General features: G+C 41.5%; 1 protein-coding gene across 4 annotated transcripts in view; it reads left to right on the top strand.

Annotated features, from left to right (window-relative positions):
* Positions 1–25,924, top strand: part of SCHIP1 (schwannomin interacting protein 1) — a 146,358-nt gene that overhangs the window by 106,037 nt on the left and 14,397 nt on the right. For 3 of the 4 annotated variants that reach the window (XM_036997894.2, XM_036997893.2, XM_036997898.2), the window contains one exon: positions 14,883–15,001. In XM_036997894.2, coding sequence (XP_036853789.1) covers positions 14,883–15,001 — 119 coding nt within the window. Of the gene's footprint in view, positions 1–2,120; positions 2,546–14,882; positions 15,002–25,924 lie in introns of those variants that run through there. The other variant, XM_036997897.2, reaches the window with a different exon arrangement.

The following is a 25,924-nucleotide window of genomic DNA, read 5'->3' as shown; positions in this document are numbered from 1 at the left end:
TACATTTCTCCCCTGCCCATGTATTTATTCAACAGCCCTTCATTGTCCACTTACGTGTGTGAGGCAGTGTCTAGATGTTTGGGGAAAACAAGATGAAACAGCACAAATCCCTGCCCCCTTAGATAAGGCCTGAAGCCACAACAGCTGTTGGAAGGAAGCCACAGTGGCGCTAAGAGCACCGTGGAGAACCAGAAAGGAGAATTCGCTGTACAGAGTGTCAGGTCATGACCATCAGTGAAGGACTTTTTGTTTCATCTCTTGGGGGTCTAATTGGCAGGGGACAGTGGCGATACATGCTGGGTGTTCCAGACATGCAATTTGTAAAACGTTTCAGTACGTGATATTGTTATGTGAGGGCTACCAGAATTCTTTCTGTAGTAAACCCTGATTTTTAAAAGCTATGCTTGATTATTGTGTGCAGTTGTTTCTGAGGCAGCTCATGGGAGGCAGTCTAGCATGCCCATTTAGAATGTGGGCCACAGAAGCAGAGGGCCCCAGTTCAAAGCTGCCACTCCTTGGGCAAGTTATCTAACTTCACTGGGCTCTCATTCAGCTGTAAAATGCAATTATAATAATATCTACTCCAGAGGCAGTTAATAACCACTGTGCAGATTAAAGACATAGGTAAGAGGCATGTGTAAAGTGCCTGGCACAGAGTGACCCCTCAGTAATGGGGAGCTATCATTATGATGTTAATATATGTCATGTAATAAGATGCATAGCTAACCTCCTTTGGAAGGATTTACTATACACACAGTCCTTCCAAATAAGGCATACTTGGTTTTCTCCATTAGTTTTGGAGAACCCTTTGATATTGGGAACCCCCACACTGGGGCAGCCCTGAGTGCCCAGCATTGCCTCACAGGCCCAGAAGGTATTCTGGGTTTCTTGCGTGCATATAGTGGGACCCTTTTCTGGAGTGAAACTCTTGGGGTCTGGAGGAAACAAAGACAAGAGAGCTGTCTACCAGGGAGACACCTTGCCCAAAGGCAGGTGTGGCTCATGAGGGACAGCTTGTCATATACTGTCTGGCAAATGCACAAGTCATTCTCCTGGGAACTGAGGGGGGCAATGAAGGGAGTCAGGGGAGGGTGTGGGTTTGGGCCAGGGACTGCAGAGGAGCGTATGTGCCTTGTAGAAGCAGGGCTGAGGTAAACTACATTGAGACATGTTTATGCCACAAAGCTTCTACACATTGAACTTTTAAAAAATTTGTAAAAAGAAAGAAGCAGACAACTGAATGTGGACATGTCAGCAGAGGTTCAGGTGCCAAAAGACTCCCCTGAATGGCATTTTCACCTTAGAATTCTGTTCTTAGCAGCACAGAGGCTGGTCAGAAATTCCTGCTGGAAAATGCATTGACCAGCCCATCTGCTGCTTTCTGTCAGAACAGGTCCGAGCACAAGATGGTTTGCTAAATGGAGCCTAGGCCTCTGAATTCTTCTTTCATCCATTTCTTCTGAAAACAGTAACTTTTTTTAAATTAACAAGTAGTGAGTAATTTTTAGTTTATGGCAGTGGTAGTTCAAAAATGAAGAGTGTGTGTCTGTGTGTGCCCTTCTGTTTGTCTGATTCTTGCAGGAAAACATCCGCCAGCTGTGGGCCTTCCCTTCTCTGTATGGAAAGCCAGTAAGCAAAACCAAAAGCCAAGAGAAAAGGGTAGAGAAAGCAACAGAAAGAAACATCCTCTTTTGTGAAAAAGCCCACCAGTGGCTGAATTTTAAAGAAAAGTTGATGGTTCTTTTTCTCCTGCCTATATTAATAGAACAAAGGACTGATCCCAGGGCAGAGGGGTCCTTCTCTGTGTTAGAAATAAACTTCCTCCTGTGCTGGGGCTGCTACCAGAAGATGAGACTTTTTCATCTGATTTTAAGAAATTATTGGTTATGGGAAAAAGAAAAAAAGCAAACATTGGTCTTACAGGTTAGCCTTTAAATTATACTGTTTTTATTTTGTCATGGGAACCCAGCTTTTAACACACTACTGAAGTCTGCAAGGCTGGATTTTTGCATCTATTTTTATCCCCCACACTACTCTGGTTCAAGTAAGGTTGCTGGTTTCCTCACAGGGCTCTATCCACACTCAGCCCTGAGCCAGGGAGTTAGGGGGTTGAATCAGCTTCTCCTTGACAGGGGTAGGAAAGGTGCAGTGGAGAGGAATCCAGGCCGGGTCATCGAGGGGAAGGTGACAGCAGACGGTGGGAAGGCTGGACACTCAACAAGCCGAGTGTCGGGGCAGAGTGAGCCTTGGAGAAGAGCAGCTGCCCCACACTGGCAGAGCACAGGGAGGCCAGGCAGGGCGGTGTCTCTGGACAGACCAGGGACAAGGACATGCACAGCCAGGCACAGCCTCTTAGCTGGCTCTCCAAGTCAGCACGAGCAGTAAGCAGGGTACTGGGCACTTGGCTCGTCAGCGTATCAGAATTCATGGGAGGTTATTTCTTAAATGAAACTCTGAGAGTTGAAGGATGAATTTGGACAGTGATGGAATGGATGACATCATCAGTCAAGAATCCCCATTGGATATGGAGGGGAATTATAAAAAGGTAAGTGGGGGGAGAGCTCTTTTGTTTGTAAACAATTGAACCATTTTTCTAACTCAGAGAAAAATCACCCTTGAGGAATGGCCAAATTCCACACTCAGAGGCCATTGCCACAATATATTCAGGCAAGCTAAATGCACAGAAAAGAATGCATTAAGCTGAGAAAGCTCTTCCTTCTGCTTTTCCCAGCTCATATTAATATATTATAGCAATAACTGGCATACACGTGTTGTTATTCTGAAGTTGAAAAACATATTATGCATTTAGTTGCTAGGCATTTTATGTAAAAGAATCATTTTTTTTTAAATCATTGACATATGTTGACAGTTCACCTACAGTAAATAATAACTAGAATGTTTAACCTATCTTTCTGAGTTTGACTTTTTTTAACAATGAAAAGTAGAAAACTTTACTAAGCAAGTATGGAGTTTTAGATACAGTATCTGCTAATTCATTGCCTGCCTTTTCTTTTGAAAGTTGGTAGACATATTTTTGGAATGTTTTATCTGGTAATAACAGGCCCAAGTAAAAATAGCTGTAGTTGTATGGGTGAGGTCATGAAATTAAGCTACAAGTATATGCTTGTCTGTCCACAGAAGGTTAAACACACACTGTCCTTTCTCCTTACTATTTTCCACAAGTCAAGTATCACAAGATCACAACACTACACATATGAAGAATAAGAGCCCTTCTCATGGACCTGGAAAGTGAGACCTCTTTTCCCTGAGAGGCAAATATAGTAGTACAGCCTCCTAAAACAGTAAAATTTGCTGCTAAAGTTTTTATTTGATCAAATGTCATTAACTTTTTCCCCCAGAGTGAAATCCAGAAAAAGCTTCTGTCATCTTAGATCTTTAAGTATAATAATGTAAAAGATGGCATTTTCTGTCTTATGTACATAATTGTGTGTGAGTGTGTGGGATATTTTAAGTATATTCTTTACTTCTTAGAGGAGTTCACATTAGTTTATGTTCTCTCTCAAGACGCTGAAATTTAAAAAATGTAGAAGAGGTCTGCACGGCCTGCCATGCTGCCCTGGGGGTCTCTCTCTTCCCTTGTGGTCCCCAGGAAGGGAGTGGGTGCCCCAGGTGACAAGTGCGCAGAGCCCTGAGACCCTGACACTTCTCAGCTGTCCCTCTGCCAGAGGCGGGTGTGCGGCAGAGGCCGAGACACTCTGTGATCAGTCCCTTACCCAGCCCTGAAGAGTAAGTGCGTGCTTCTCATTCCATCTCTATTTTCAGTGCCGAAGGACTGGCCACTATTTCCTTTTGTCAAAGTGTTTCTCAGAAAAGTATAGGAAAAATGAAAGACATACCATTGCTCCTGCAGTAACAACAACAAAAAAATTCATGACCAGTGTAGTTTTAGCCTACTTAGAAACTGAGAGAGCGCAGATGTCCAGAGTGAGCGCGCAGTGATAAGCCTGCCCCCAGTACAGCGCTGACTGAAGTGACAAACACATGAGGCTCAAGTAGCTTTAAAATGTCAACAACCAAAGAGAGTTACGTTGTGCAATCCGTCATCTAACTAAGACAATAGAGTGCCATGTGTGATTTCAGGAGAAAGAGTATCTGATAGGTTAGTTCCAGAAACCACTAGGTGGAACTCCTAGATGTGTAGGATGCTCAGAGATCAGTGCAGAGTGTCTGGATCCTAAACGTGAGAGCCCTTCTCTTGTCATTTCAGCTGTTTAACTGCCTTTCTCAGGCGAAGTGATTTCAAATCTATGCATACCATGGTTACTATGAAAACTTCATTATGCTAAAAAATACTGTTGATCATTTCACTGAAAACTTCTAGTAAAACAGGGCATATAAGATGTAAAGAATGGGGAAACTATTACTAGTATAAAAATAGCTTTTCCTAATTAAAACCTTCCTTTTCCAAGTTTTTTCCTCTAATGGTTTTGCTGTTCAGTTGACTAAGTAGAAAATTTAATTAGACTCTATAAAGCAGTGGTCCTCAGGCTCTTTTGATCTTGCATCCATCAGTAAAATGTTTTTGAGCCCATGCCTCTAATATACATATATTTTATTCATATGGTATGGTAAAAATATGTGTGTATACAAAATATACACAAATAGATATTTTTTAAACAAAATGTTTGAAACATAAGTAAAAATTTAAGTTTTAATAATTTCTTCTTCTACCTCCTAATGCTTTGAGGCAAGTTGTCAAAAATAATTGGAAAATTGGTATACTCCTGCCTAGGGACACTAGAATTTCCTATACCAGTCACACTAATAAATGCCACATGTGTGTAGGGATTATTTTACAGGGTTGTTTTAAAGTCAGGCAGACAGCCTTCAGGGGCAAAGGTCGCCTTCCAGTGACTAAAATTAGATTCCACTGAGGCAAAGGAAGGAAAAGAGCATATGCCTCTGTTCCTTTCCTTGGGGAAGGTCCTGATGGTAAGAAGATGATTCATTAAGGATCTCTGGTTTGTTCAGTAATAGTAATAAAACTGTACTGAACAGGAAACAGATGTTCGTTTTTCGGAAGGAAAGCCTGCACCTGGACAGAATCCCAGATGTGTGTGTTCAGTCCATTATTGCCCTGCCTAGCTCTGAGCGACCTCTGACCTTCTGGTCAAGACCCACACAGTGATGGCCTCCAGGACCACAGCAGCACACAGCATGCCGGTCCACGTCCTAATTCCTTTTGCCATGGCTCACCAAGAGCCCTTCTGTGTCCCTGGCATTGCCACATGGGGAGGCACACAAGCAAATAAGCTGATGTGGAATTGCTGTGGCCTGGAAGAAGATTCAGATAGCCAGAGTTGACCTAGAAAACGTGCAGCCTGTGCCATCTCGGGGCTGGGGCAAGATCCAACTTACACTGATGGAGAGAGAAAGGAAATCAAGAAAATTTAGCAGAAGACGACAGAAACTGGCTCCCACTTTGTGCCAGAGCAGAGCGGACATGGGGCAGCTGGGTGTGCCTTCTGTCCTCAGGCTTCTTTGCGCAGCTGAAGGAGCTGCGGACAGGGCTGCGCGTGGTCGGAGGACGGCAAAGCCGGCTCGACTCGCTTTGTTTCTCCGCGGTGCTGTCTCCAGTGCTGTGCATCCAATTACAGTGAAAGATTAGGGAGGAGCCCGTGAAAAAATTAAAAGGCTGGAAGGAGCAATATTTAAAGTGAAGCCACAGCTGTGCCTCATGTTTTTTTAAAAGGTGAATGGAAATGACTGCTTGGGATAAACTGCAATAAACAGAAACACAGAATGCCAGCTGCCATTCCAGACAAGAGCTCTGCCCTCCCCACACAATTACTGAGGAAAAGCCGCCGTCGACCTCCATTAACCCTCACGTCTTCCTGCCTGTGAGGGCTGAATAGCTGAGGAGCTCTGTGAAGTTGCTGAGCCCTGGAGCTTAGCCCCACCTCAGCCACCTGGGGACAATCTCCTCCGCTCTGTAGGCCTGGGTCTGCTTTTCTTTCAAGGGAGGAATTGGCCGGCTTGGTCTTAGATGTTAGGACTGTGAGGCCTCGGCTCCTGGTTCAGGGCTCTTCCTGTCGCATAACCCGTTGGCACACTGGTGGGCCCCCGTGGGCAGGGAATGGGTTGTTTCGGGTAACCAGATTTTCCAGATGTACAGAATGTGAATTATATCGCAATTTAAAAAAAATAAACCACGTCTGGTTTGAGATATATAATTCATACACCATGATATACATATAAGATATAATTCATATACCATAAAACTCACCATTTCAAGTATAACCTTTAATGGCTTTTAGTATATTCATAAGGTGATGTAAACCACTGCTACCTAATTTGACATTTTCATCACCCCCGAAAAGAAACCCTGTGCTGAGTAGCAAATACTTCCAATTCCCCTCTCCCACCGACAAGCATTAATCTACTTTCTCTCAAGGATTTGCTTGTTCTGGACATTTCTGGCTCTCTCTTATTCCTTTCTCTACTCTTTTCACCAGCCTGCCTTTAACAGTAGCAACAGCTACCAATTTATAATAAAAGTTTCTCTCTGGGCCAAGCACTATGCCAAGCACTTTCTATGTAGTATTTCATTTGATCCTTAGAATAACCTAGAAGATATGTATCATTATCCGTTTCCTTAAAAAAAGAACCTGAGACTTAAAAGAGTTTCCTTAACCTGCACTAGTAAGTGTCGGAGGACAGATGGCAACTTGGGTCTTTGGGCCCTCAGATCTCATACAGTCCTTGCCTTCTTTCTAGCCATGCACCTGTGTCTGGCTTTCCCAGACGCTAAGCCCACGCTGACATGGGAAATTGAGGACACCAACTTCGGGCGTTTGATTGAGGTCTGGCTGTTTCATGACCACACAGCAGGTGTTTGGGACCACTGTGTTCTGGTAGTGAATCAGAATGACTGTGATGGTATGCTGACTTCTAAAATGTCACCTGATAAAAAAAGAGTCCCCAAACAACAGTGTACTTTGTTAAAAAGTATTCTCTGGGCAGTCATTTGGGAGCCAAAAAGAGCTCAAGATGCTCCCAGCAGCAGCTCATGCTTTGGGTATGCTGCTCACAAGGGAGGAAAAGTTTAGTCTTCAACTGTAGCGCTTTCAAATGTAATGTTGAGACACTGCTACAGCAGTCATCTTTGTGGATTGTACCTTGGGCTCCTTTACTTTCACCAAAGTTCCCATTCAGACAGCAAGTAGCTACTGAACTTCTACCCTAGGTGTTTGTTAAATAGCTTTGCTCTGATCCTTGACAATCAGAATTCAAGCAGAAGCAGCCTCAGGGTTAACTGATTGTGTATCTCCATCCTCGGCATCCTAACACCCTTGTGTCTCTCAGTTCTCAAGTAAAGCGGGAATCAGAAGGCCCTGGACCCTAGAGTCCTTCCCCTTGCCTGCCCCCTCCTGGACTTTAGGAATCCAAGGCCAGCTCTCCTGTGAATACCGATGCTGAGCAAGCCACACCCAGGCCTCAGCCTTGCCCAGCAGCCCAGCCTTACATCTGTCCAGAGTTCTTCTTTGGGCAGATCAGTACGAGGATGCAAAGATAAGCAATTTCAACAGCTTTTCAGGAAACCTTTGTGAATTGTTTAATATAAGAGTCTGAAATGGAAAATGTCAGAAATACAAACTAATAAGAAAATGTCCAGACTTAATATTCCATTTAGTGATACAAGGGAAAGATATTAGACTGTTTAATTTATATTGCCACTAACAATTGAAAAGCTCTTTCCAGGAGACAAAATAAAATTCAAGAACTTGAAAAAATCTACCTTAGCAAGTAGTTAGTTATGCATCTTGACATTCAAAAGCATAAAATTGGTTTTCTTATAGAACGGTGTTTTCATATTTTCATAGAGTGACAAACCCATGGTTGTTTCAGTGGGAAAAAAATTAGTAAGTACCATCAACATATTTGGTTTTTCATTTGGTTTTTTTTATTTTAAAGAAAGTTATTAAAATTTGCCTAATGAATATTTAAATAAGTTCTGTACTTCTGGTTCCTAATGTTTAAAAGCCTCAGACTCCTCTGCACTGGAATGCTGCCTATAAATGCTACAGTAAAGCTGTCTCCCTTACAAGCTAAGGAGAGAAATAAGAGAGACTACTGTTTTTGCAGAGGAAGAGTACTTTTCCACAGGAAGCTCCAGAATCCCAGTTGCATTCCCTGGTGGATGCTGCTAATGGTGATGATGCCAGATATCACTAGGCAATAGATTGCACTGAAGCAAGGGGATCATTAATTGCTTCAAAACAGGCATCCTGGCAAGGATTTGGCAGAGTCCAGACAGCTGTAAATGAAACCCATCTGGATCAGAGTCTGGACATTCCACATGGAACAGATTAGTGCTCCTGAAGAATAACAGACTCCGTTTCATCCAGCCGCTTGATCTCAATGCTGTGGTTCGCAGCCGTGGTCTGTACCAGCAGCACCAGCTGCTGAGAACTTGTCAGAAATGCCCTTTCTCGGCCCCTCCCCACACCTTCCGAATCAGAAAAGTAGTCTGTGTTTTTACAAGTCCTCCAGGCTTGAGAGTTACTGGTGTAAAGAAAAAAGTGACTGAGGGAGAACCACTTTGTGCCTGTGCCCACCTGTGCGCCTCTGCACCTGGCACGCCAGTGTCCCCGGAGCCTCCCGGCACCCCAAGTGTCCGCATGCGCTGTGGCGGACCAGGGTGCTCGTCAGTTTCTGGAACAACGCAGCCTCCGTCCTGAGGAAGTTTCTCCTCAGTGACACATTGCTTTCCTTTTTCCCTTTGGTGGAAAGGGTTTACTTCACTCCCCAAACAGGCATTCCCTGAGGCCCATAACACCCTGGCAAAAGATAGGGAAAGTGTGCTCAACCCCTTGAGGCTTCTTCAGTTTAGGAAGGGAGGGCCTTCTGTGAGACCTCCAACCCCTTCCAACTCCTGGGGCTTGTTAGAAGTGCAGAGTCTCAGGCTCTGCCCCAGACTCAGAATGTGCACCTGAACCAGCCCCCCAGGGCTGCTCACATGCCCCCTGAGGTGTGAGAAGCTCTGCCCATTGAGCAGCAGGAAGGAGGATGCAGAAAGTGGTGTCTTCCAGGGCCTGGAGTGAATCGGATGCTCAGTCAGCATTATGATACAAGCACACCCAGTAACAGAAGGTGAACAGGTGCAAGGGAGAAACAGATGGAGCTGGGGAGGAGGGGAAGGTCACCCAGGAAGGAAACACAAGACAGGAAACTGTCCTGTCTCCTACTCCCCTTGCCCACAACTGATTACTCTCCAGGCCCAGATTGTTGTTGCTCCCAAGCTTATGTCTGCCTTTATCCCACAGCACTAGTGTGCCATTCACATCAGTTGGATCCCAATTCTCCAGGCCACACTATTTTAAGTATCTTCCTCCTTTGGGGAGTATAAGGAACCCCTTCCTCTTGGTCAGACAGGTCCTTTCTGGCTATGTGGGTTTCACCATCTGCACAGGAGGCAGAAGGAAGCAGCTGTTTGCAGTGCCCTGAGCACCAGCTGGCTTTAGGTTTAGGCATAGGATGTTATTTCCCAGAGTGTGTTCCTGAGAACACTAGGGACCCTGCAGCTGCCCCCACAAAAATACAGTTTGTTGATTAAGTAAATTTCAGAAATGCAGAAGATGCCCAGTATTCCACTTAAAAATTTATGTGCAGATGAGTGTAAGACTAGGTGGCCCCTGCTTCAGAGACCGGTGTCAACCAAAGGAAGGCAAAGCTGTAGAACAATTATTGGCATTTATCTGGGGTCTTAGGGATTGCAGTCTGGGAGACACAGATTTAGGTAGCAACCCAAATTGTGCTCCTAAATGCTGACAAAGTTTAGGATTTTTAAAGGTAAAGGTAAAGAGCAGGAAGTTAATTAACTTACTTAAGTTGTTTTGAACATTTTGTGATTGGAGGCAGAAGAGAAGTTCGTAAACTATTGAGTTTCTCGGTGGTTGCTACAGCCAGAAACAGCAACTGTCCATGTAAGTTCATAACAAATGGTCTCAGGAATGCAGTTTGTGTCTGCTGACACATGTAGCCTGTCCTCGTGGCCTCCTGGCTCCATTTTAGTTGTTTAGCTGTGCTGACTCCATTTTGATTTTAGTTTTGTCACATTTCACACCAGAGACACCATGACACTGCCAACAAAGATAACTGGGCCAGAGGGGCAGAGGCAGGGCCAGAAGGGCCTTGGGAATGGCGTCAGCGTGTAAGGGGTGGTACACGCTGCATCCTGGAGAACACATGGAAAGGACTTGGCAGACGACGTATTAGATTTGGAGAAGGACAATATCTACTCAATGTCTGTCTATAAATGTTAGAGTAAACTTGTCTGTCTCAGAACACTTTGCTTTTTGTTTCTTTTACCGAACACCCCTCTTTGTTCCTAGCAAGTTTGGATAATTGCAGAGAACAGTGGCACAATGGGAAAGGCTGAGCATTGGCGTTTGGGGCCCAAAAGTTCTGCGTGGTTTGTGTTCTGAGAGGTATGGCTCTCATGGCCCCCTCGAAAGCCACTGGGAGCCTTCCTTATGTGCCCAGCCGCCGAGGCTGGCAGCAGGGAATTCAGCGATAGGCGAGGACAAAAACTGCCTGTGGCTGGACAATGGTGAGTTCCTCAGCATACTTTTACTCTCATCTAGGGCTTGAATAGCTCTTCTGTCTCAGGGTGATGAGCCACTATTCCTTAGCTGTCTGTTTGCTTTTGCTACGGGTATCCATTTTGGATGTTTTGCTTTTGTTTTATGAAGGTGTTTCCCAAGGCCACTCTAGGAGTGGATGTGGCCCGCATGTCATAAGCACAGCCGAACAGTGTAGTCTGGAGTCCACCCCTTCCTTTTCCTGCACACTTCACTGTCCCTCCCCCTGGGGCATCTTTGGGCTTTGGGGGATTGGAGGACAGATGTAACTGCCCTCCAGGTATAATTCATTAGAGAACAAAACGATTTGAAGCTGCTCATGCACATGTGTGCACACGTGTGCGCACACACACACAAACTTTACACATGTAGGCAGCTACAGGGAAAATAGTGTCATGTTGAATTTTAAAAGAGGAAAACTGACTAGTCTGTTGAATCACAGTCACTTGAGATGTTGGGAATCCCATTTTGTGAAGAGGAAGACTGAGCAGTGGTGTCAAGGAAGGCGGCTCTGATGGAAGGTGCTTGTGGTTATGGCTGGGCCTGGGTATGTGTGTTTTGCTGTCCTATTTTCTCCTTTTCTGAGAAAGTATCACATCCATCTCAGTAAAGAAAAGCCGTACCTCACTAGGCCTCATGTCGTCCCTCCAACACGGTGTCACCGTCACTAGCCTGGACACCTCACCCATCAGTTTGGTCACGTGATGTGGCAGGACATAAAGATGCAGCGTCAGGGAGATGGACTGGAATCCTGGCTCTCCTGTCAAACAGTAGGGGCACCTTCCTGCACTCTCGGTGCCTCATCTTCAAAGCCGGAACTGTTGGAGGATTAACCATAGTAAATAGCATTTATCAGAAGTTTACATTACCACAGGCCAGGTACTGCTGCCAAACAAGTTGCATACATTTTCCCACTTAATCCTCCATCACCAAGTGCGATTCTTTATCTCTGGACTAGGAAAGGCTTTCCAAGCACAAAGCCAGCAACACACTTCAGAAGAAGCAAGCTATTGACTTGACTGCATAACACTTAGATTTAAAACTCAGAAGGACTAATAATGTGCTTCATATAACATTTTCAAAACTCTCAGAACTGCATAGAAACATAAGCAAAGCTAAGAGTAAATGATTCAGAGGAAAGCAAGTACAGTAACTAAAAAGTCACTTAAATATTTAATCTCACTGGTAATCTAAGCAGTTAAAAAGAATACCACTTTTTGCCTATCAAATTAAAAGCAACTGCATTTATTTCTTTAAGTGAAAATACTCAGTGTGAGCCAGGACGTAGCGAAAGCTGCACTGTTTACGTTGCTGGTGGGCATGTAAATCGGAGCAGCTTTTCTCTAGAGCAGTGTGACAAGATGTGCCAAGAGCCTCAACAAATGTTCACACTCAGCTGATCTGGTGATTCCATTTCCGGAAACTTATCCTGAGGAAATAATCAGACATGTGGGCAAGGGTTTATGTAAAAATGCTAACTTCTATGTTATTTTTTTGGATACAACCCACCTAACAATAGAAGGTAACTCCATAGGATTGAATGATCTGCAACCATTAAAAATTGTGTTTTTATAGAATATTAAGTGAATATGAGGAAAATTCTTAAAGCATAATAAGCAATATGATCTCAGTTTTATAAAAGGGAAAAATACACACATAAGATAAAAAACTAAAACTAAATATATCAAAAATACCAAAATGTTAGCAATGATCTGATGGGATTATGGATGATGATATTTATATTCTTCGTAACTTTTCTGGATTTGTTCATTGGGATCCAGGGGATGGGGAGGAAGAGTGGGGAAAGACTACATACATATTGTGAAACAGGCCTCTTTAAAGCTGTTAATGAAGTATTCAAGTATAAAAGATTGTAATTAATGTAAATAGAAATATTTTTAAGGCCTTCGCCAATATCTACAGCTCTAGCATGCCAGGTAAATCAGGAAAAACAGACGTGGAAGCAAGGGTAGGTTCACACATTCACACCTGGGATCGGTGTTTGTTTTCTTTAAATAAAACCTCTTCCAGACCCCAGGCTAGTGTTGGACATAAGCATGTTGTTAAACATTAGTCATTAACACTTATGTTGTTATCTGCTGATTTTATTTTTGGCTATTTGATTCCACTCAACAGTGTTCTGACTATAGATGGTATTGAGTGACAATCACGTTTGTCTGTCATATGGACTGAGAAATAGGTTCACTGACTACACTAAATCTGCATGGCGGAGTTTGGTATTTTGAAATGTATTTGTTTTATATAAAGATGTCAAGGGATGAGGTTCTGTTTTGGCAAGACCATCACAAGTACCAGCCCTGCATATCTGGAAGGGTGGGTTGTTTTAATTAAGGCGCCCAGTAGCACAGTTGCAAGTGGTTAGTGAAATTAAAAGCATTCTTGCCTGCCTTTAAAACCATATGGTTACTTTCTCAGGCAGTGCGGTGCTAGACCAGTAAACAGTACGACATCAGTGTCACATCTGTAAGTGTATAAAAGCAGTTTTTAACTTTGTGGCTGTACTGTGCATGCACACACACATGCACACACAGGCTGTGGCCCATTGTATGACACAGTTCCGTTGACACGTGCCAGCATGGGCAGATGACTCTGTAGATGGATATAGATACAATTACTAAATGTAAAAGTTGAAAGAATGCCTATGGTGTCCAAGGATTTTTTTAAAATGTTAGAGAAAAGGATAATAGAGATGAGCTGTCCTTAATGTACACATTCTCAAACCTATTGCAACTAAATATCCGGTGCTAAAGCCTGGAGATGTGTACTTTTATTTTTACACTTGCTCTTAGCCAAAAGACCAAGAAATGATGGGAATGTAAAGACTCTACAGGAAATTTTGATGCAGCCCGTTGAAGCTGACAATCAGGAATCTCTGTCCTAGCAGCACTGTGCTGTAATGTACTCCAGTCTTCATGCTCTGCCACAGTACCCACCAGCCATCTGTGGCTCTTGAAATGCAGTTACTATGACTGAGGAACTGAAGTTTTACTTGTAATAATTTTTAATGTAAATATAAATAGCCCCGTGTGACTAGTCACGACCATGTTAGGTGGAGCCACCTTATCCTATAGTATAGTGCCTTTCACTTGGGGCGGAATGAAGCCATTTCTCAGCCCACCATCCCAACAGACTGTGCGTGTTATCACTCTGACAGAGAGTTGTCACATGGAACTCCTGTGTGCTGGTGGCAGCAGAGGTGGCTTCAGAAGCTCCTACTGGGAGAATCAAGGGGCCATTGTGCCAGGCGTGGCCACAGCCAATCACCTGAGCTGGGTTTTGTAATATTATGTGCTCAGCAGAGTCTTCAACCCCCAGTTCAGAACGTCAGATGGTGCTTCTCCCAGCCTTCGTTATCCCACAAAACAGGAAACAAAAATCTCATTCTCACTCCATGATGTCTAACTCATGATGTTTGGCTTTTGTAGTTTTATTTTTAACTAAGGAAATCATTTCTAAATTCTCTCCTGTTGTTTAAAGGGTTTAAGAGTTCAGCATGGTGAGTTTTTATGGGAAGCCAAGTGTTGTAAACATATCCAAATTATCACAGTAGTGTAGTTTACCAATTCCTTTTCCTATGCACACCCACCTGACTTCCCTTCTAAATGTGAAACAGATGGGCCCGACTGGAACTCTGCTGATGCTATAGAGGGTTTCTCCCATCCTAAACCTGGTGAGATTAGAATAACTCTAGGATGGGTACAAGAGTCCCATCAAGACTGTAAGCTAAGTGGAGGCAGGGGCTGTGTCTGTCTGTCTTCAGCTGTTTGCAGCATTGTAGTGGGGCACTTGCCTTCTTGCAGAGGTTCTGTACATGTTGGTTGAATGAATTCATGATCTTGCCAAAAGAGAAGGTGGCTAAAGGGTCGATATACAGAATAAAGAAGATAAGATCCAGGGAAAGGCCACATCTGGGGTAAAAGCGACTTGATTTAGGACAAAGTGCTTGCCGTCCTAAGCAGAAGAAAGATTACAGCACCAAATAATTTAGTTCTGTCCTCGTAAAGATCATTTGGTACCACAATGGTGATTTCCTAGACTAGAGATCATAAAGGGCTCTGAAGAATTGTAATTGCTCACAGAGGTGGAACCAGGAGAGACTGGTTTAATTTCAGCTCTTAATAATTCAAATGTTCCTATGTTGTGGCCTATTTATTTTTCATCTAATATTACAGTTCTAAGAAACTTAGCACTTAGACTGCCTACGATTATGATATATCTGCCTGCTGATCAGCATGTTTTATTTTCCTGAAATTTTAGGCACAGAAAAATGAGAGAGAATCTATCCGACAGAAGTTGGCACTTGGAAGCTTCTTTGATGATGGCCCAGGAATTTATACCAGCTGCAGCAAGAGTGGGAAGCCAAGCCTTTCCTCTCGGTGAGTGTTCTTTTGAGCTGATTTTTTGATATGTGCCTAATGGATTTTGTCATCTGATTATATGTTTAATAAAAGATATCCTTGAAATCTTTGAGTATTTTTCCCCATAATACTACCACCTTATCTGGATTCTAGACCGACCTCTCCCCACTTGTCTGCTGATTTTTTTCTTTGGGTTTTAGTTTGTAGTTTTTGGGTTTTGGGCCCATTTGCCCAGCCACTTGAGGTCACATTTCTGTATTTCCTTTTTTTTCTAGTCCCAGTTCTGATTTTCCACCATGATGGGGAATCCAGCCACACTCTTAAGTGAGCCAGCATTGCTTAAAGAAGTGTGACAGACTCCCAGATTCCCATTAAGCAGCCCCAAGGCATCCTGCAAACCCCAACACATTTGATTGCAATGAATACTGGTAACTGAGAAATACAGTTCCCACTTTGATCATTCAGTGTTTATTATAATGCCTAACCCATCCTCCAGGTATTTTCTTTATTTTAATTTATTTCAGGATATCATTGCTCATTTATTATAATTTATATCAGGCTATCATTGGTCATTTGATTCCAATTAAAACATATTAAAATTATAATTTTACCTAGAAAAAACAGGGCTGTAGACCAGGACTTGTCAAACTTTAATGTGCATATCAGTTACCTGGGGATTTTGTTAAAATGTTGATTCTGATTCAGTAGGTGGAGGTGGGGCTCAAGATTCTGCATTTCTAACATGCTCCCAGCTGATGTCCACAGCGCCAGTCCATAGAGCACACTTTGATTAGTGAGGGTAGAGCCAGTCTGCAAAATTGACTCTCGTGAATACTGGTATTCCAAGTGATTGAAGTACATAGAACAATGTTTTAATGAAGATGGTAGTAACTGAACGCCTCTTAGTGTTCTCTTGGCTTCTCCCCAAATGTCTTTCTTGTCAGAATGTCTGTGTTTTCCTTTGGGCTCTCCTGAGTAAGTATTCCCTGTATAAATACTAGGTGTATATACCATGTACACCAGGTGTGGGAGACGCATACTAGCATTCATGGCATTCAGCCAACCAGCAGATTTCCACTGTCTCCTTTATGTGAGGCCCAGAATTGGACACTTTAATATCTATTTAAATTATTCTATTTGACTTTCAGTATCTTCTTCACACTTCAGTCTGACCCTTAGCGATTCTAAACCAGCAAAATTGAGAAAGCACACATACGCTCACATACATGCTGCCTATTTTGGGGAGTCACTGCCAGTGGGTTAGTATGGAGACAACAGCTGTGGTCTGGCCATGCAGTGTCAGGGCATCTTGGCTAAAGCTGGGTGCCAGCCCAGTCTTATGGGATCCCTTGCTCCTCTCCATGCCATTCCAGAGCTGAAGGTCAGCCTTTCCCTGTCCCCTCTCAGTGGGATGTGGCAGGAAGAGCTCTGGCCTAGAGATCTGGAGACCTAAGGATTAGTCCTGCTCTGCTTCTGATTTTGAGACTTTTAGCAGTTTGCTTAGTTTGATCATGCTTCAGTTCCCTAACTTTTGTAGAATAAGGGGATTGGACCATATATCCATACAGATCTCTGCTGCTGCTCTCTAATATTCTTCAATGTGCCAAAAAGTTTTCTTCTAGAAACCCCATCTCTCTGCCCAGCAGTGTCATATCCTGCTGGTCCAAATGGGAGGTTTTTGTTTTTAAAATAAACATTTGTGTATGTTTGTATGGTTTTGAAAGTAAAATACAATCAGTAACTACCACAGAGTGTATAACTACAACACAAAATAAAAGTAACACTCCCCTGGCCCATCCCTCTCTGTCCTTGTCCCACTTTCAAGATATAGTACCTTTTAACTCCTTGGCTGTTTCTCCTGATAGTTACTTACATATCTCTCAGTAAAATGCTTATCTTCTTAGTTTTTACTTTTAAATCACCATCTCTTCACTACCAACTATAGACAATTGGGATCTAACTCTCCTTTACAGCCTTCCCACAGAGATATGTATATATACGTCCCCACATTCTCCTTTTATAATGTTTCACAATCTGGGGTCAAATAGCTGTTCAGTGTTTGCATTATTAAGATGATATATTATTCACACTGAACCATGTGGTAAAGGATGATTACTTGAGAAATTTTATTGTTTGTCCTGAAATTAAAATTGCCCCATTTTCCCCTTTGCCAGTCCATAATTTTGACTCTGTCATAATCCACAGTGTGAATGTATCACAGTTTATTCAGCTACTCTTCTGACGATAGGCACTGGGTTGTTCCCAAGGTTTGCTCTTGTAGACATCGCTGCTTATAAACATTCTCATGTATGTCTTCTGCTATCTGTGTGCAAGAGTTTCCCTTCTGTGTATATTACTAAGAAAATGCATGAATGTTCACAGTTAGAAGGTGATGCCAAACTGGTCTCCATATTGGTTGCAAGTTACACTCCTACCAATGATATCGAGAGATCGTGTGAATCCATAGTCTTTCCAACACTCGATATTGCCAGTTTCTCTTTTATTTTTGTTACTCGAATAGGTATTGAATGGGTATTTCATTGTGCTTATTAGCCATTTTTGTTTCCCCTTCTGTGAAATGTCTATTTGGGTCTTAGGTCCAAATTTCTATTAGATTCTTTATGCTTTTTAAAATTAATTTATCAAAGGTCTTTATCAAAATACTAAATCCTTAACAAGTTTATGTATTGCAAATATCTTCTCCCAGGTTGTAACTTGTCCTTTCACTTCCTTAATGTGCTTGAAGTTCTTAATTTTAGTATGGTTAATTTTTATCAAACTTTTCTTTTATAGTAAGTGCTTTCTGTATCTTGTACAAAAAAACTTCTACTTCAAGATCCAAAAGACATTAACCTAGATTTCCTATCAAAAGTTGGAAGTATTGATATTTTTTTGAAGTCTGATCAATCAGGAGTTGGTTCCTTGATATGATCCAGAGAACTCTAATTTCATCTTTCTTCATTTACTTGACCATTTTTTCCATCATATTTATTAAACAATCCCTCTTTTACTCAGTGTTCTGACAGACCACCTCTGTATATCATACATTAATGAGAATATGTTCTGTTTCCTTGATTAGTGTTTCTGTCCCTGCATCAGTACCATACCATCTAATCACTATAGACATAAAATAAATCCTGATATCTGGACAAGCAAGTCCCTCTCCTTTGCTTTTTAAATCTTCCATTTAAATTTTAAGTCATCTAATCAAGTTTAGCAAAATACTCTCCTGGGATTTTGACTGGAATTGCACTGTATCTATTCATCAATTTAGAGGAGAATTACACTTTCACAATATTAAATCTTCCTATCCCTGAACATGGCCTTTCTCTACTTTATATAGATCTTATTGAATATTTCTTTAAAAGGTTTTATAATTTTCCATTTAGAGATAGTTTACATCTTTTGTTATACTCATTTCTAGCTACTTGACATTCTGATATTATGTTAAATTATCTTTGGTAATGCTTTCTCATTGTTTGCTCCTGTTAAAATGCAGCTTACTTTGTATACTAGCCTTATAGCCACCCACTTTGCTACATTGTTCCTATTATTTATCTACTCTCCTATTGTTTCTAATAAGGTTGTCTGTAGATTCTTTGTAATTTTTAAACAATACCGTCTACCACAAATAGCTTTATTTATTCCTTTCCAATCCTCATGCCTCCAGTTTGTTTGACTGTACTGGGTAGTTACCCTACTATATTGAAGATTAAAAATGGTAGTACAGCTGACCCTGAACAATGGGAGGTTAGGGGCAGTGACCCCCCAGTGCAGTGGAAAACCTACAGATAAATTTTGGCTCTCCCAGAACTTAACTACTAATAGCCTATTGTTGACTGGGAGCCTTAGCAATAACATAAACAGTCAATTAACACATATTTATCCTCCCACCCTGATTTATTTTTGTGGCCCTTGTTACTACCCAACATTGTAGTATATATTTTTTAATCCGTTCTTTGTCTTTCTCTAGTCCTAAAAAAATAAGCTCCAAGAGAGCAGGTGTTGGTCAGTTTTGTTCACCACCATAACTGTTGCCTAAATAACACCTAATAATATAGTCAGTAATCACTGAATATTTGTTGAACTAATGAATGATGAACTTCCCTCTAGAAGGGTCAGATAAAAACACAACTATTCCTTTAGGGTAATTAAAAGTATCTAAAGTTGTTTTCTCTTGGGCTGTAAGTTGCCACAGAGAAGAATTCTCCAACCTCCTCTTGAGTTTTAAGCCTGGCTGCCAGTGTTTTAAGACTCCAGCAGGGGAATGGTTTGAAGGTTCAGCATGTAGAGATTTCTTTCATTCTCTTGTTCAGAGAGGCACTTCATGGACACTGAGTGTGCTGTGCTGAGTGTGCCCCAGTCCAGGGCAACCTCTCAAGATAATAAATAAATGTCCTCCTTCTGCCGGACCTCAGGTGGGCAGGACAAATAAAGGGCCTGGCTGGTCCTTCGGGCGTTCAGTGTTCCCCGTGTGCAGCTCTATCCCACTCCTCTGCCTTCAGATACACCCGAAGTCCCATGTCTGTGATTGTGCGGTGCAAGTGCACCGCTTCCTCTACCAGCCACCCCTACCGGTGCTGCCAGACTGAAGCAGTTAAGTCAGGGACCTTTTGCCCACCTGCATTTTATATTCCAAATTTTTTTCAAGCTTTCTTGTGTACTGTTGTCTCCCTTTCCATTTTCTTCTTCCATGTAGATTTTATACCATCTTTCTTCCTTTAATACTATTTTATTAGGATTTCAGAAGAGAGAGTACATTAAATACCTATGTCCAATATGCCATGTTAAACTAGAAGTCTTAGGAAGGTTTTCATTACATTTAATAGCAGAAATATCTTTTCAAATAAAAGCCTGTGTAGGATCCTCTATGCAAAACAAAGCAGTCCTCCTCTGGTTCAGGAGGACTGAGGGAGAGGGACAGGGGAGTCCCTGCCCAGAAAGCGCGTCTCCCATCCTTTCCCTTCCTTGCCAGTCTACATCCCCAGCTTCAGTGGCCCTTACTTTGCCTCCCCCACAAGCCCCTAAGCCCCTAAAGCCCACCTGAAACTTTCCTGGCAGAGCAAAATTTGAAAATCACTGAGTCATCTATTCCCTTTGGAGACTCTGCTATCTAAAACAAATGTGTATGTCACCGTAGCTCATAACAAGCTGCACTTGTTGATGCACCATAAGGAAAATTATTTATATCCTGTTCTTTCTGATGTTTTCATCTCCACATTCTGGGATGAGATCATCTTCTGTGAGAACATGATGACTTTTTGGATACCCTAAGGATGATGATTAATAATGAGACCTAATTTTTCCAAGAAATATCACTTTATCCCTGTATACTTAAAGTGTGCAAAGACTGTCCTTCCCCCTCATTGGTAATAATGTAGGTGAAAAGCCTTAGGAAATGTGCAGTTGCAGTTGTATAGCCCATTTCCCCCATCCCTATTAGAATTAATTTTTTCCTGATGCATTAAAATCCCTGAAATTCTTAATTGAGCTAGAAATATCTTACCTTTTACTTACAAAAGTACTTGAGGGATGTTGGAACCTTGAGGTACCAATATGGCCCCTCAAAATGCACCAGAGGCACCTGTGTTGCATTAGTTAAATAATCAGAACCCAGGTGATCTTACATGGCTGGACTATGCTGAAGAGCTCAGCACGCAATTTTAAATGGAACTGAGGACTTTAATTGGTGAAGCAATGGACTCTGAAGTGCTGAGCCTACTTTTGAGGTGGGGCCTTCCCAAGAAAGTGGGACCTTTGGCAAAATAATAGAGTTCCATTTATGTAATTGAAAGGATATGCACTTCCCTATAAAAATTTACTTCATACCCAGTATGTGGGAAATGATGAAGTGTTATGCAGGTCTCCGGGGAAAATGTGTTAAGCTCCTTCTGTGAGTGTAAGCCCCTCTCAATTGTCCTGTGGGTTCCAGCCCCACTGAGTTTCTCTAACTGGTACTGTCTCCTAAAACACTTTTTAAAAAGTGACAAGCTGTTAAATGTAAGCTAGGCTTCCCGTAATCCCATAAAGATATTTTATGCCTAATACTGCAGCAAAAGAATTTTTGATATTGCTTTATAACTCAACTAATTAAATTTGACTTATACTGAAATGTGGCAAATATAGGGAGTGCCATTTTTTTCCTTCAAAATTTGCTAATCCACACATAATCAGCTTTTTCAAATAGAGACTGTTGATCATTTTTTTCTCTTTAAAAATGCTTCTGTGAAAAGCTTTTAAAAACTTAAAGGAAATGAGAAAAATGAATTACCTATATTTGAAATAAGGTTTCTAAGAAATACTAGACTTACTCATGCTCTTGAAAAAAAATACTCCTTTTCTCTTTAGTACTTTCCTATAAGATACTTTTTCATTATCCAAGTTAATCTTGAATCAGCATTATGTTTCATATTCTGAGTTTATATCACTTAGTGTTATGGAAGAGATGGAAACCTGCTTAGCTGCTATGAAAACACAACAGAGTGGTCACCAGCAATGGACGTCTAGGAAATCTTTCATTTTTCAAGAATTACAGCTTGATCAGACATTGTGGGGAAAACATTCTCTGCCTTCTCCATCCTCCTTTGCTCAGTAACCCTGACTCTCACCTCTTCCTACCTCACCCGAAGATAGATTCAATTTACATACATATAAATATAAATGCAATCTAATGCAATCTTTTTCATAAAGTATACAATGGGATGGGGTAACCTCAAATAGGCTTTATCTTTCTTTCCAAACATCATGAATATTATGAGAAACAGAAATTCCCCAGAGAGCTTTTGAGCAGCTGGTTTGAATAATGATTACAGTATACTATTTCAGCCATTTCAGCATTCCCAAATCATTGCTCATTTCCTTCTTGTTCTTATAGGTTTATTGGTGAATGGAAGAGACAAGACCAGTAATAGATACCCACTACCTCCTTTTGTGTTTAGGCTGCAGGTCAGGGGAGGCATCATAACCCAAGGAGTTGTACCAACTGGACAGATGAGGGTGATCTAAAGAGGCCTTTTTAAATAGATTCATAGGAGCTTTGTATGTGAGGAACTGAGAGTCTGTATGTGTGTGTGTGTGTATACAATCTGCTGTGGAATCATGGGTCGAACTAGCATCATTTTGCCAGGAAAGTGAATCATCCTTTTGTCTCTAACAGTAATAATTTTTGCATAATTTCCTGGAAGAAGTAAGCAGGGTGGTCATACATACCCAGCATAAGGAAAGAGGTTGTCTTATTTCAAGGCAATGAAATTTGTTTTCTGTGGCATCTCTCTTGAAGCAATAGGTGAACGCCATAGCAACCTATTTATAACAAGCAATCTATCTTTTAAATTTCATATTAATCTTGCTAATACTTTGCTTAGGCAACCCTTCGTATAAGTAATCCCAACATACTTGTCTTTACAAATGATTGTTTACAAATTCTTTTTTTTTATCCTACTTGAAAAGTAATCTATAGAAAACCCATCATTTTTATGCCTTCCTCCAAGGATTACCTGTAGTATTCTAAAATATTACACAATTTTAAAAGAGAAGCAAGATTTGAAGTGATTCTTTTGAGGAGTAATAGGATTAAAATGGCAAAACAAATTTAATTATGTAAGCAATTCTTCTCTTTCACAAACATGAAAGAAAAGCAAATTGGTATTTGTGAAATTTTCATTGTCTAATAAATAGTCTCGCTTTACAATAATGCCAGTGACCCCAGTTTAATTAGGTGCAATTAATTTTGTGCAAGCGAGATTTGACATCTTGCTAGAGGCATAACCAGCTGTACCCTGTCTTATGAATTTTTTTATTATCACCAATGAGAATTCAATTTTTGGAGCTATTGTAAAAGGGTGGGAGGCAGAGAGAAAAAGGCCACAGGGCTTCATTTTATGTTTAAAAATGACTCCAGTGGACAGCTGAATGTTTAATTAAAAGAGCTTCTAGGAATGATTTTTCATTGGCGCATCATGTCTGACAAGTTACCATGACTTTATTACTGCAATTTGCACTCCCTTTGGACAGTGTTCATGCACATGTGTCTGGACCTATGCAGCTCATACAAAGACAGGGCTCCTCTGAGAGTTCGCAAAATCATCCACTGCTGTTAGAAAACACCTTCCCTGACTACAAGCAAACTGCATCATCTGGAGGTTTAACCCTGTCCTTTGCTCAACCTTGTCTAAGTTTCTGTGTCCCTCAGATTATTCTCATTCAAATTAGCACATGCATTAAAAATCCACGGAAGATATAATGGAAAACCACTGTCAATTAAATGATGACCCATGCCTCCTTAACCCTTCAAATTTTTATTTTAGTGATTGAAAGAGCCTTTTAGACTTACTTGGATACAAGCTTTTGTCACATGTGTCTTGCACATACAAAAAAAAGAAGAAAAAGTTGAAATATGTTAGCTAAGGTGGTTTAACCAAATAAGGTTAGTTCAAATGGAACCCTTTTCACATTAAGAATCCAACTGTCTATTTAACCACTTCCCTACAGAGTCAAACTTCTTTGGCTTCCCCCCCACTGGGTGTCACCCTTTGTGCTGTCAGGGGATGCCATGTATCACCTTCCAAGCCACAGGCCCCCACTCTGCAAATTTTGATGCTGTCACTTTGTGGTTCTCATCAGAAGGCATGAGCAGTCAGCTACCACAGCTCCCCTCTCCCTTGGTGGCCCCTGACCAGCTAATTGGCTGACTGTGTTCCTGCTCAGAAGGACAGTCATGCCGCTAGCTACAGGGTGTCTGAGAGCCTGACTTCAGAGATGGCAGAGTACGAATAACCACATTTCATCGAATCAAACCAGTTCAGTAGATCTACCACATTCTTTTTAATGACCATACTGAATGCAATGACCACAGATTCAGTCATGAAAGAGAATGTCTTTGAGGTAAAGCTTATTATGGAACCGCACCTAAATTGGCAGCTCCAACATTTTTAAAAACATGAACATATAAAGTGGTGAAAGCAGTGATTCAGTGTTCGAACTAGTAAAAGAATTTGCAATTAAGATTTTCACCAAATCCAGTCATACCCTTCAAAGCATGTGCAGGCACTGCCTCTCCACTGCCATTTCTTTACCCTGGCCACATGAGCATCATCACAGGTCTGAAAGGAGACAAGCAGGTCCTCAGCTCCAGCAGCTGAAACTCATTAGAAAGTCGGGCAGATACAACTTTAAACTCTGTCTGGACTGGGCAGGCTGGTTTTAAAAATGCAAACAGTTAAATGTCTATCAACTACTTTAGAGTCTGTAATCTACTTCAGATCCAAGGAGGAGAATAGGATTGAGACTAGGCCAGGAAGCAGTGTCAACAGATAAATAAGAGTCCATACACAGAAATGTTCACTTGTAAAAAAATCTTTCTTGCTGTCCTCCAAAAGGATCACCCCTCTAGCACCTTATGAAAAACAAAAGCCTAGCCTGATTCATGCGTGAGTCATGGTCCCTGCATAGACACCATGTGAGTCAGACCCACAGCCATCCTCTTCCAGCTGTCAAACACTTAATCCTACTCACCTTTTCTCCAGCACACAAGTGCTAATCAACTAGCCCATTTTCTCGCCTTTTCCTTTTTTAATTCCTGCTAAATGCCCACACATGGCAACTCAGAGGAGCTCAAAAGAGAAAAATTCAAAGTCAACTGAATTTCTTGCACTAAAAAGTCTCTATTTATGTTTCCTGGCATTTTTTCTATGCACATACATCCATATCTTTGTTTCCAAAGTTGCAATCATATGATACCTACTGTTTTATAGTCTGGTTTTTTTTTTTCACTTAACAATATATCAGGAATATTTGCCCATATTCATAAGTGTTCTTCTATAGTGTATATTTTTACTCCCTGCAAAATGGCTTCTCATACAGTTCACCATCATGTCCTGACTCAGTCTCTTGTTAGGCATTGATTGGAGTTGGTTCCAGGTTTTTGGTTTGCTTTCCTTTTTCATCTTCCTTTTTTCTTCCATTCATTCAATTTATTCTATCCCTAAAGTAACCTGGCCTCTCAAGACAGGCTTTCAACTTTCCTACAGTAAAATACCAGCTTTGTGACCTTGTATAATTTAACCTCATTCTGGTCTACAGTTCATGCTAGAAAATGTCTCTGGTGAAAATGTGTTTTTTCAACATGAACATCCTATAATTCCAAATTTAATCACATGTCAGTAATCATTAGTGCAAGAACTGGACACTGTCAGATTAGAACCAACAGCTGTCTGGGGAATGCAAGTATTTAGAGGTTTCAAGAAGCAGGTTAGGATACAGAGGCACATGCCTTACCAAAGAATTGCTGCTGAATGCTAGTTCCCCTTTTCTATATGTTTCTTACTTATATCTGGGCTTGTTCGCTCTTTTATCCTAGCTGGCTCCTGAAGGCATTTTATGGTTCATGACTACTGTATTATGCATAGTTAGTAGTTGAACTACAAACAGAAACCAAGTCTTTTAAAAGTCTTGGTGCCTTCCAGCCATCATGTGAATGTGTACAGGTGGAAGGGTCCAGAACTAGCCATAGTAAAGGGAGCAGAAAAAGAGAGTATGTGCAGGATATGGAGGAAAAAAGCCCAGAGAGAGCCATTCACACTCTAACCACCCCTGGGGCTGCCCTCCTCAGCTTTTGCTGGGACCATCAAATGCCTGATATCCTCCTTTGCCCCAAGCCTCTCTTAGGCACCTAGTCTGAAATGCCCTTAACTTCTTTGAGCTCAGAACTGCTGCAGGGCTAGCATCTCCATCTCTCCCCTGCATTTATTTCCCCCACCTCAGTTCACCAAGACCTCCTTTCCTTCAGCAGTTCTTGCAGTTGCTCCTCGTAGTTAACACTTTTCCTACTAACTAATGCCTGAGTAGTAAAAGAGCTTCTTTTCTCTTATCATATCTAAGACAGGGAGTGTCTACTAAATGTTTTTGTTGTGTTTGTTTTAGTTCTCTTGCAGTGCTCTATAT

Source organism: Manis javanica, chromosome 3, assembly GCF_040802235.1.
Source record: "Manis javanica isolate MJ-LG chromosome 3, MJ_LKY, whole genome shotgun sequence".
In the NCBI taxonomy this organism is placed as follows: domain Eukaryota; kingdom Metazoa; phylum Chordata; class Mammalia; order Pholidota; family Manidae; genus Manis; species Manis javanica.
The sequence above is the reverse complement of the archived record's forward strand: the minus strand, read 5'-3'. Positions and strand labels throughout refer to the sequence as shown.